Source organism: Lynx canadensis, chromosome C1, assembly GCF_007474595.2.
Source record: "Lynx canadensis isolate LIC74 chromosome C1, mLynCan4.pri.v2, whole genome shotgun sequence".
Lineage (NCBI taxonomy): Eukaryota > Metazoa > Chordata > Mammalia > Carnivora > Felidae > Lynx > Lynx canadensis.
In genome coordinates this window covers 103,637,076-103,648,993 of record NC_044310.1, presented here as the reverse complement: position 1 = coordinate 103,648,993, position 11,918 = coordinate 103,637,076, and the positions used below count along the sequence as shown (strand labels likewise).

The following is an 11,918-nucleotide window of genomic DNA, read 5'->3' as shown; positions in this document are numbered from 1 at the left end:
AACTTCATGTGATTCTTCCAGAATTCTTTGTCTGCCCTAGAGAAAGAGCTTCCAGAAGGAAGTGGGGCTAGAGCTAACAGTATGTCCCACTGCTGCCTTGGTGGTCGACTTTGGGAGCTGCAGTGTCTAGGGCAGTGGAGACTGACTTGTCTTCATTAAAGTCTTCTTTTGTCTAACTGCTGAACCTCGAGTTTCGTTTCCTTTTTCTCCTCCATTCCCAGTTACATATTTAGTTATAGTACAATGATTACAAGAAGGGAAAGTCTCCCTATTTCAGTATCACTTCTAGGCACACACTGACTTTGTTTTACAGATTGGATTTACGCTTACAGGAGTTTTCCATCCAACCAGGCAAACCCTTTTGCATCTAAATGTTGCTAACTTGGGTTGTGTGGTCATTTGCACACAGTATGCATCGAGGAATAATTCGGGGTGGGGGGGAGGGGAGGAGTGGGGTGGGCTATGCTGTGTGGGTGGTAGCTTCTTTTTCACCCTGAGCATGACTTAACCACCCTCCCCAGGAGCTCACGGAGAGCAGCTGCCCACACTAGCCTTGCCCCAGGCCTTCCACATGGCTTAAACTGCAGAGTTCCTGCACATAGCTCCGCCAGTATCCAGGGGCTCCCTTCTGCTATGAGTCAGAGACTCCGGTCTCAGGGGCTGGCACATCTCTACACATGAGCCCTGGGAAGCTGACCACCTCCTGTAGCACCACCTTGAGCATTGAATTCTCGCGTGATTAAAAACGTGCTCTTTTCACAGTGTAATTCTTAGGAATTCAGGACTACAGAAACATTGCCCATCCCCTCCCCCCCCCCCCCATTTACTTCCTTCACTCTACTTATTAGCTGACTTTTTGTCGGGATCTTAGTCAACAATCTATGCCGGATTTGAAAGTGGTGACTGTCCTTGCTTCACTATGCATTTTACAATAAGGACTTCGGACAAATTTGGACAAGGTCGTCTTCCCTTTCCTTGATTTCCAAATTAGTGAATTAAAAAAAAAAACACCCACGTATTTCTTCTAGTATGCTCATGGTGTTTCCTGGGTATCAATTCACTTGTTCTATCTTGTGAAGGAGGGGTAAAATTTGTTACCCACCCCCCCCCAGTTGACTGAGGGAAAATCGTCATATGGAGCAGGTAAGTGACATCTTGGGGTCCTGGGGCAGCCAACACTTCTGACTTGACCTTCATTGTTCTTTGTGGGTAAATCTTATCCCCAGGTCACAGTGACCCTCAGGAGTATTTGTCTGATTCTGTGTGGGAGATGTCACCTGTGTGGCAAGTTGCAGTGTCACCGTGAAAAGCAGATAGGCCTTTTTATGATGCCCCAAATGCTAGGCCTAGGGATTGCAGAGCCAGGTTTGAAATTTCCGAACTGAACTTTGAGTTACTCTGTCCCTCCCTGTCACAGATCTCCCCTGATGGAGGTGTTATAGCTGCTGTTAAGTGATTGGCCCTTTTCCTCTGGAGCAGGCTGTACTTTGGATATCTAGCTGTTCACTGATTCTTTTTATCAGTAGGTCTACATGCCCTAAGGATTTTAGTCTAACAAGGGAAGGACCCAGAGTAGGATTTAAAGCTGGACCTACTGGAGCCCAGGGGGGGATTGTAATCCTGAGTCGGTCATAATTATTTGCCTCCAAACAGATACTGAGGGATCCAGCTGTACAACGTTAAGGGCCTCCACGGACACAGAGCTGCCTGCAAATGGAACCTGGGACCTCTTCCAGAGGATGAAAGTAATTGCCAATCTGTCCCCAGTCGTTTCTCAAGGTCAAAGAGCCTCAGGTTCCTACTAAACATATGGGGGTCCAGATTCTGTTTTGAGCCTTCTCTGAGAAAACTGATCTCCAGAGTGTCTATTCCACATTGGAAAAACTCTCACTAGGTAAATGCAAAGCAGGTTGGGGGGGGGGGATGGAAACCACCCATCTCCCTTCCTTCCCAGTCTCCCTGCTGCTAGAGGAATCTTTCAGGGAGTGGTGACACTGGGCAGGGGCGGGGGGGGGGGGGCTCCAGGCTTGGCGGCCAACTCGTTAATCCTTAACGATACCCCTGGAGGTAGGTTGGTGGCAAATACCATCTCTAGTTTGTAGACAGAAAACCAAGAGACACAGAGGTTAAGGGATGACAACAGCACAGCTACTAAATGGCAGAAATAGAAAAAAAAAAAAAAAATCCTGGTCCCTTGATGTCTGTGTCTATTTCTGCCCCCAAATAGTCTTCCTCTTTTATTGGGGAGACTAAGAGGGAAAATGGCAACTTCCCTGGTGGCGGGGTCGGTACAGACAGTGAGGCAGGATCCTGCTTCATCCCGGGAAATACACTCACTCGCAGGCTCATGCCAAGACAAGGAGGCCTGCAGCCTTCACCCCTGCACCAGCAGTTTTCACTTGGAGCAGGGTGAATTCTCTTTTTCGGATGAGGTCCTTGTGGAGATAGACACTCTGTTCTGGTGATGATCAAGCTGTTCTCAGGCTCTGAGTTTATATCTTCTTGAAATGAGTGTGCAGGAGCAAAACTGTAGGAGCAATTGTGCAGCCATTGGCGTGAACGCAGTGGCGCAGTGTCTGTTCCCAGGCCCCGGGGCGTGTGACTTGTCTCACCATAGGGAAGTTCTGGGTGGAGCGGTGTTGATTGCCAGGGGAAGAGTCAAGCAGTAGCCAGAAAGTCACATGTCTCTGAGATAAATACACCTCTTCTATTCAACTATCCACTACCTGATACATTCTTTCACTGAAAGTTTGTCACTGTGGATTAACATAGGTAAAATATATTTTAAGCTGTCTCTTTGAAAATGTAAAAGTTCCCCGGAGTATTTATCAAACAACCATACCTTAGAACGAATTTAATTTCTAGACCACTTTGTTTTAGAATGGGATACCACGGAATGGGAGGGGAGGAATAGTTTGGGAGGAGGCTCTCTCTGCTCTGGAAAATCCTCTTAAAAGGAAGGGGATAATCAGAGGGGCAGCAAAAGGGAATTCTTTACTCCAGGATGGGGCTGGCTGGGGGAAGACAGAATTAAGGCAGTTTTCTGGGTACTTCTTTCGGGTTCCCTGGTGGTCCCATGTCCAGATCTCTGCCGTGTCATTTTGGTTTCTATCCCTCAAAGCATAGCTTTGGTTCAGATAAACCATCCTGGTTATCACTTTGTCCCTCAGCTCTGGGAATTGATTGGCTCTAGGTGAAATTGCTTCCTGTGGGAAATATGTACTTGTACTTGAGGGTTTCCCCAAACTGGACTGCATGTTTGAGGAGTATTGGTTGTAAGGGTCAAGGGTAGGAGAACTTTGAGATTCTTCTTGTTCCCTTTAAGCCTCTGTGTCCCTTCTAGGGAGGAGGCCTGGCCTGGGACCAGACTTCGAGATTCTGGCTGTTTGAGCTCCCACTTGGTAAGAGGCTCTCCCTAGTACCGCCGTGATGGTCCTCCTTGTGCACATCTTATGTCTGGGCAAGGCCTGAGAGCTGACTCTCCTCAAGACGGGCCAGCAGACAGTTTATCTGCTGCCTCAGAACTGGGCTTACCTCCAGCCCCTGTTAGGAAGGAGGCATGGCTCTCAGGGTGAGCACTGATATTGGCAGAGGAGAGGAAAGAAGGGCACGTTCTTTCTTCAGGGAAGAAGACTGCGACCAGACCTCCAGGCCTTTTCAGCTCAGGGAGAGGGTCTGGGGCCTTGCCCTCTTTCCCTGATGGTGCCCCGGACAGAATTCCCACCAATTCAAGGGGTATAATCCCATCAGAAACCAGGAGCTATGGTGACCTGAGAGAGAGGTCAGTGAGAATACTGGGTATCTCCTGGGCTGATGACTTTACCCGGACACTCCAAATTGGTGAAATGAGATTTGGGCGCCCTAGACACAAGTTGAGACCATAAGTAACATGACCAATTCCACGGGAAAGCCGGGCTCACTAGTGTAGGCTCACCTTGCACATTGGTGCCCCATGGGTCAAATCTGGCTGGCACACATTTTGCTTGGCCCACATGGCATGTTTAAATTTTAGCTGGCAATATTAAAGAGGTTGGACATTTCACTGAGAAGTTTGGGCTTCTGGATTCTGTGGAAAACTCTGAAATTTCTGTGGTAACACTGCCCGGTAATCAGTGCCTGGCACTGAGCGACAGCTGCCCTCTGCCCTCCCCCGCCAATCTTCACACCCCTAGACGTCCCATGGCATTAGAAAAGGCCCACCCCACCGATTTAAAGCACCTGCCTGCATCCTGTAGGCATTTGAGTTTGGGCCCCCTGATACTTGGTCACTCGGCGTCCGCTAGGGAAGCGCTGGGGTGATAAAGTCTGGCTGAGCCAGCGGGCTTGAGTCATGGCTGGTAAACAGCTGTGAGGCATCCACAGTTCTGATCGGAAGGATTCCGATGGAGAAACGGGGGCGAAAGCAGAGTTCCCCACTGCAGCTGGGGTAGAGGGGCAGGGCAGTCATTTGAGACTGGGAACTTTGAGGGGACAGTGGGTTTATCTTGGTGGCCCTTTTATATGGGAAAGCTGGTTTCCTAGTTGAACAGCAAAGTACCGTACCCCTGCAGTACCTGTCCAACCAGGGGTGGGTGGGAGGGGAGGGACAGAAGACTCCAATCATGGTGGCATCCTTTACGTTTCATCTTGCCCTAGGTCAGCTCAGGGGTTTTCTTCTCTCTCTTTCTTCGGCAACACTTTACACGGTTAGATCGTCGGACCTGGCGCGGCTGCTGGTCTTGCTCAGCCTGCTCAGTGGTCTGGTGTCATCCCTGCTCGGGTCGGGACACAGTGAAGGCGACTTCTCCACGGGCAGCCCTTGCTTGGCTACCTTCTCAGCCTGCAGCTCGTCCTTCTCACCCTCCTTGCCGACCTCGGGAGTCTCAACTTTCTCCCCCTCCAGCACTGCCAGGGTCTCCTGCCCTTCCGTGCTCACTCTCTCGGCTTCCTGCCTCTTGTCTCCCACCTCCGGTTCCGCCCCCTCCTCCACGGGCTGCTCTCCCCCCTCTCCCTCCTGGGCTCCCACCTGAGCGTAGGAAGGCAGTGTCTCTTGGTAAGCCCGGGACAGGTCCCCCAGGGGCCCGGGGCCCATCTTCTCCTCGAACTGCGCGAAAGGCTTGGCAGAGAGGGGGCTGGTCTCCACCATCCCGACCTCGGTCAGAGGGAAATAGTGGGACACGATTTTCTCTTCTTCCAGCAGCTGGTAGCCCTTGGCTTTCTGGATGGAGGAGACGGCGATGGAGTGCAGGGACTTCTCGGGGATCTCCCCCAGGGGCTGCTCCACGGGCCTCTTGAAGGCCGACCGGATTCTCTTCAGGCCCAGGTGGCTCATCTCCAGAATGTTGAGGAAGAGGGACACGGAGGCCACAGACAGCATGAACAGGATGAAGATGGTCTTCTCCGTGGGCCGCGACACGAAGCAGTCCACCACGTTGGGGCAGGGCCACCTGCTGCAGCGGTAGAGGGGCAGGATCCGGAACCCGTAGAGGAAGTAGTGGCCCACGACGAAGCCCACCTCGAAGAGGGTCTTGAAGATGATGTGGCAGATGTAGGTCCTCAGCAGGGTCCCCTCCAGCCGGAACTTCTTGGTGCCTTTGCTGCTGTTGCTGCCCTTCTTGACGCTGCCCTGGTCGGCGGCTAGGGGTGCCCTGTCGCCGCCCTCGGCCGCCCCCTGCTGGCACAGCTCTTCGGCCTCGCGCTCCTTGCGCTTCTCCTGCATGCGCACGTGGTGCACTGCGTGGCCCACGTACACGAGTGACGGCGTGGACACGAAGATGATCTGCAGCACCCACAGGCGGATGTGCGAGATGGGGAAGGCCTCGTCGTAGCACACGTTCTCGCAGCCTGGCTGCTGGGTGTTGCACACGAAGTCGGACTGCTCGTCCCCCCACACGAACTCGGCCGCCGTGCCCAGGATGAGGATCCGGAAGATGAAGAGCACCGTGAGCCAGACCCTGCCGATGACCGTGGAGTGCTCGTTCACCTCCTCCAAGATGTTCCCCAGGAAACTCCAGTCGCCCATGTCTCACCCACCTGGAGGAGGCAGAAGGCAAGAGCTGAGCGGCCGCGGGGCACCCCCGAGCGAGGCTGTCTGTGCCAACCCTCGGGGTCCCTCTCCTTTCTGAGTTAACTGCCACAGTCCGCGCGTGAGCCGCGCCCATGCAGCGCTCTTGGCGCAGACGGTGAGGTGGGGGTGGGGGTGGGGGGAAGCGGCCTGAAGGATCTGCTTCCACTAGCTTCCTCATCTGTAAAATGGGTTGAACGCTAACACCTGTTCTCAGTCACTGTGCAAGCAAGTGGTGGTCTGCAAGAGTACGGGAGGCAATAGGTATGGAATTCCTCGAGTTCCACCCCAAATAAGGGTTCGCGGTCGACCATAGATAGAAACCCCATGGTTTCATGGATTTAAATTGAGACCACAAGCTTGAACTAAGCCTCAAGACGCATAACCCTTAAAGAATACCCCACCCCACGGGGGTGCGGGCCCCCAACACAATTCTAGGGTGTGTGAGATGGTCTGTAGCCACCTTACTTTTCACCGTGTGGGGATGTGTAATGATCGGGTGTTTGAAGTGGAAGGAAAGGAACACTTTTTGAACGTCTCCTTTGCGGCAGATTTTGACATTACATTATTCCATTTAATTTGATTATGCTGGACTCTAATCTCCACGAGGATAAGGACCACGCCTGTTTTATTTACTGCTACGTGCTCAGTGCCTGCCACAGGGCCCAGCACGTAGTGAAAACTCAAAAGGTATTTAACCCGTCTGGTTTGATGAGAAAACAGAAGATCAGAGAGGTTAAATAAACTAAGATCAGACAGCTAAGTAGCAGGAGTTTTGTCCTCCTGGTCCCAAAGCCTGACTTCTTTCCACCACTCTGTGGAGATAACATTGCTTTCGATCAAAACTACGCAACTCCTGTACTCACAATTTATGTTTCTTCTGTCTCTGGGTTGAGATTTGGAAACCATTCTTAATAGCTTCACAAATTGAGAGCAATATTTTTTTATATTATTGGTATAACCCTTTTACATCCAAAGGATGGGGAGAGGGCTTCAGGGAGGAATCATGTTACGGGGTGAGGAAGGTCCACGGAGACACTTTTAGTGTCCCACTGAGTAAAAAAGGTTTTAGGGTCTGTACCATGCGGCTATTTTAATACAACTAAAAATTTGTTGGAAAAAAATGCCATTAAACATGATAGCATATAATGCCCCTAGCAGCAGCGACGACTAATGCACATGGGATCGAACTGACAGGGTGATGTGTGCAAACTGGGGCATTCATCCACTGCAACCCTGGGCTAACCTATGAAGGACTACGATCAGAACTTCCATTTTGGGGCGTCTGGCTGGCACAGTCCGGGGAGCGTGGAACTCTTGATCTTGGACTCATGGGTTCGAACCCCACGTTGGCCATAGAGATTATTTAAATAAATACATAAATAAAAAAAACTTAAAAAAAGAAAAAAAAAACCCTTCTACCTCAACCTGTGGCAGATATTCCTTCAGCTTGCACATCTCTAGAGTTGCAGTGTTTTCCTCATCACTGCTCTCAGACCAGGACAAGAGCCCTTGCCTGAGTTGCTGCTCAGGGCTTCTTTCCGCCTCGCCCTACCCTACAGGATTAGAAGCCTATGGGGGCAAAGGAATATACCCACCACTGACAGTGGTGATTTTAATGACAGTGATATTTGTTAACCACTCGATGGGTAATGAAAAGTGATAGTTTGGGTGTAATTTTCATCGCCAGGAGAGGATAAACAAAGTGGCATCTTCAAGCCTCCTTCCGACCTGTGGTTTGGAGCCTGGCCAGACAGTGCTTGGTGGCAGACAATGACGACTGGCATGAGTAATGCCCAGCCCATGCCCTCAGGTTATGTACAACCACCGTCTGCTTTTTGTTGCTCCTCTTGGAACCCCAGAAACTCCCAATTAGGTAGGGCATCCAACAGCAGCTTCTCTCCTCCTGGGAAGGTGAGAGCATCCGGGGCTCCCTAATCATGACTCCAGCATTGGAAAGAGTTCCTTGTAGGCATGGGGGTACCGAGAGTGGGAGAGGGTCCTCTACTCCGAACCAGATGTTCGGAATCCTAATCACATGTGCCTACTTATACTTCTGCAGTTGACACTCCTCAAAGTACTGTTAAATCTAGTCCTTGCCCTGTAACGAGTGGCAGCCATTTCCATCACCTTTGGGGAAAAGATGGGAAGCATCACGAACAGGCAGCCCAAGCATAAATCCTAGTGGTGGCAGAGCCGGGAAAATCCAAGTTTCTTACAACATGAGTCAGTCTAACATTCATGTTAAAACAACAATTTATGTAATTTACTCCCACAGGATCAACTCTGGCTTTAACATACTCTAAATCTCGTGTTGCTAATGTCTTATCCCCATTGATATGTCAGCTTGCTTTTGACACTCTTCCTTGTACTGTACTGTATCAGTCCTTTGGGATTTCCATGTGTATTTCACTCGTGTGCCACAATGAATGTGTGTAGTGAGCACACACTCCCGGAACCGTACGTCTATCAGTCTTGTTTCTTCCTTTGAGGATCAAAAGCTCTTGGAGGGAAGGGACCATTTTGTTTTCATCTTCTGTGAGCCATCATGACACAAAACAAAGACTTTCACAGAGTGGGCCCTCCATAAACACCAGTGCATGGGACCAATAGTAATCATTTCACATCTGAACTTCTCAATCTCTGAGTGTGTGGAATACTGATATTACTTAAAGTCTGGAGAACTCCAGTCTTCTTTGCTGCAGTTAGCAATGGGGAGGCTGGGAACTTGCAGAGAAATGCTAACTACCAAAAAAGGATAGTAAATTAATCCCAGACTAGCTCTTTTGAGGCACTGTTTTGTATAAGATCAAAGATATAAATAAACTGGAATCTAGAAAAGATTCTTGACATGTGAATGATGTGATATATGTTCATGAAACAAGAGACCCTCCTGAGCACCCCATCAGTAATTTCCAAAGTAAAGCCAAACAGGGCTGTGTCCTTCCACATTCCATGCTGCAATGCTGGGATTGAGTGTATGTGTGTGTATGTGTGTTTCATGTCTCATTACAAGGTTTCTCATAATAATGGAAAGAGAGAAACTAATTTAAGATGAAATCTTTCCAATTCCATCCTATTGAAACAGGCCAACTATGCTTTTAAGAAGAGAAGCTTTAGGGCGCCTGGGTGGCTCAGTCAGTTGAGCGTCTGACTCTTGATTTCCGCTCAGGTCGTGATCTCACAGTTCATGGGATCGAGCTCTGCACTGGGCTCTGTGCTCACTGTGTGGAGCCTGGTTGGGATTCGCTCTCTCTCCCCATCCCCTGCTTTCTCTCTCTCTCTAAAATAAATAAACATTTAAAAAGAAATAAGAAGAGAAGCTTTAGAGGTGCTAAGGGAAAGGTTCCTGACTTCTGCACATGAAAATTATACTCAAAGGAAGTCAGATCAGAGTATATCTGAACGAGCTATTCCACTGAAGCAGGGAGTAATCTAAACCAAAGAAAGAATATTTTTCTGCTCTTCTTCAAAGAGGAACAGATCTCTTACAGATGGAAAATAAACTGATGGAGTTCAAGCCTCCACCCCCAGGACATCCACCAGAACACCCACCAGAGGATTATGGTTTTAAGTAATGATAAAAATGACATCTTACGTTTGGGTCTCCCTTGTCTATTTATAACTGATACACTTTTCCATATCTTATTTCAGCCCTTATAACAACCTGTGAACGAGGCCCGTGGTTCTCAGCCTTGGATTTCACAGACTAGTACAATAACAACAACAAAATAGAGTGACCAACATAGGGCTACCAGCTCCTAATTGTACCAAGCAAGGACATAAAAATAAGAAACTTACTAAATCACTAATTATGACTACAGTCTGTTTTCACCATCATTCCACAAAAGTGGAATTTTCACACCGCAAAACTAGAAAAGACACAATTTCAGAACAATAGGCCTTTAGACTGAACACATTTAAGTTGGTGAAAAAATGTGCTACATTGTTTACTGCATTATTACTACAGGCTGCTGAAAAGTTCATCTTGGACCAGAACTCACAGATCCACAGAATGACTATTTGAGAAAAAGAGAACCAGGCATTATCACCCCCCTCCCCCCCACCCCTTACCAGATAGGAAGGTAGACTAGGAAGTTAAATAAGTCTAAAGGGTCTCAGCTAGTGAGGGCAGAGCAGAGATGGGAGCCCTGGTTTTCCCGCTTCAAGCCCAGGGCGATTTCCAGTATAACATAACCTTCTCTTGGCTTTAAAAGGGCAGAAAAACACACTTACATCTGTGTTAACCAGTTCCCTGAAGGATTAGATGGCCACTGACCACTCTGAATTGTAAGGGAGTGTAAATATGCCTCCATTCATGTCTCTAGAGCAACTACTTTAAAGAGCAGCTCTCCTAGGGAGCCCACAGAGTCTGCTCCCAGGAAGACTTTTAGGGTCCTCAGCTAGACCTGTTCTTGTGCCCCATTAAATGCTCCAACATGAAAACACAGAGCATGAAGCCTCCTCTACACCCACAGCACTCAGTAGTCACTACCATTACTCCTATCACAGAGTTCAAGTGAAAAAGTGCAAAACTCTTTCATAAACACCAAATACTCGGTTTAGGTCCCTCGGGATTCCTGGAGGCATGTTAATTCATTCTGAAAAATGAGAAGACCTTAAAAAGTCAAGTTTTAGTTAGAATTTGGACATCTCCGCTCCCCTCCCTCTCCCCCACTCCTACATTCCTTTCCCTTCCAAACCTCTGCCAACTCTTAGGCCAATTCCAAGAGGGTTTTCAGAACTGGACTCTAAATCCAGCCATCCCAACCCAAGACCGAACCTTAGTGACAACGTTTTTCCTTTTGGAGAAGCCTGGATATGGCCCTTAATTAGGCTGGGAAGGAAGCTGGGGTGGCAGGGGGGAAGGCTACAAACCACCATCACCCAAGGAAAACTTGCCAATAGGAGTAAGGTCCCCCGGAGAAATATGTGCTCTCTTTCTCTCTTGGCGCTCAGCAGCAAAATGGCAACTTTGGCCTCCTTCCTTTGGCACCTAAAAGCCCACCTCCCACTTCTCTATCCCGCCCCTACTGTGCTGCACGACTGAGCAGATATGACTGGATTGGTCCTGATGGGTAGGTTTTACTGTCCAGCAATATTTTAAGCTCCCAGCCAGACAGCTTTTATGAAGGGAGGGATGTTTGGAAAACAATGGGAGAGAGAGAATGGGAGAGAGAGAATAGGAGAGCTGTGTTGGGCACAGAGGGGAGGAGGGTGGAGAAAAGCTGATGCGGGAAAGCTTAGATGGGCTTCTGCAGCCTCCAAAAGTGTCTTTTAGCAGCAGACTGGCCCTCTGTTGCAGAAAGCCCTTGGCTTCTCTCCAGAGGCCCTGAGCCTGGGGGGATTTTCCCCAAGCCCCACCTTCAGCTTAGAGAATCCTAGGGAGGTAGGGACAGACGATGTTCACCTGTGTGCATCCCTCTGCCCCCGGTCAGACTGTGCCAGAGTCACCCCAGAAGAAGAGTGTTTGGTCTTTTTCAAAGGATGATCTATCCTCTTCTCTTGGGGGGTTGGTCTTGGGTCTCATAACTTGGAGCAGAGAGTGTCTTTCTTTGGAAGGAGCCTTAACACTCCAAAGAATTCTGGTGCCGTTTATCAATATAGTAACACTTCCCTCCTTGGTTTCCTCATAATTACAAATACTTTCGAGAAACTGCAGAGTCAAGGGGATTAGGCAGCATCAGCTAACAGTTTTAGACACTAGTGCCTCCATCTGTGAAATGGGGCTATGATGGCTTAGCTCCCCAGGAAGCTCTGGAATGAAATACCAATGTGGCCTACTGAAGAATGATGTTTGGAAAGCTAGCTTGGAGGGCAAGAACGCATGCTCTCTGTCTCCCTGAGGCCCACCCTCTTCCCGTTGTCTGGGACT

The 11,918-nt window shown here is 49.1% G+C and overlaps 1 protein-coding gene across 1 annotated transcript; it reads right to left on the bottom strand.

The window, feature by feature from the left end:
- Positions 1–4,678: 4,678 nt before the first annotated feature.
- GJA8 (gap junction protein alpha 8) lies at positions 4,679–6,001 on the bottom strand. Its single transcript, XM_030327873.1, has one exon. It carries the CDS (start codon positions 5,999–6,001, stop codon positions 4,679–4,681), a length of 1,323 nt encoding a protein of 440 aa, XP_030183733.1.
- Between the last annotated feature and the right edge of the window lie 5,917 nt (positions 6,002–11,918).

Coding starts and splice junctions, on each gene's coding strand:
- GJA8 (XM_030327873.1), bottom strand. CDS start 6,001: ATGGGCGACTGGAGTTTCCTGGGGAACATCTTGGAGGAGGTGAACGAG.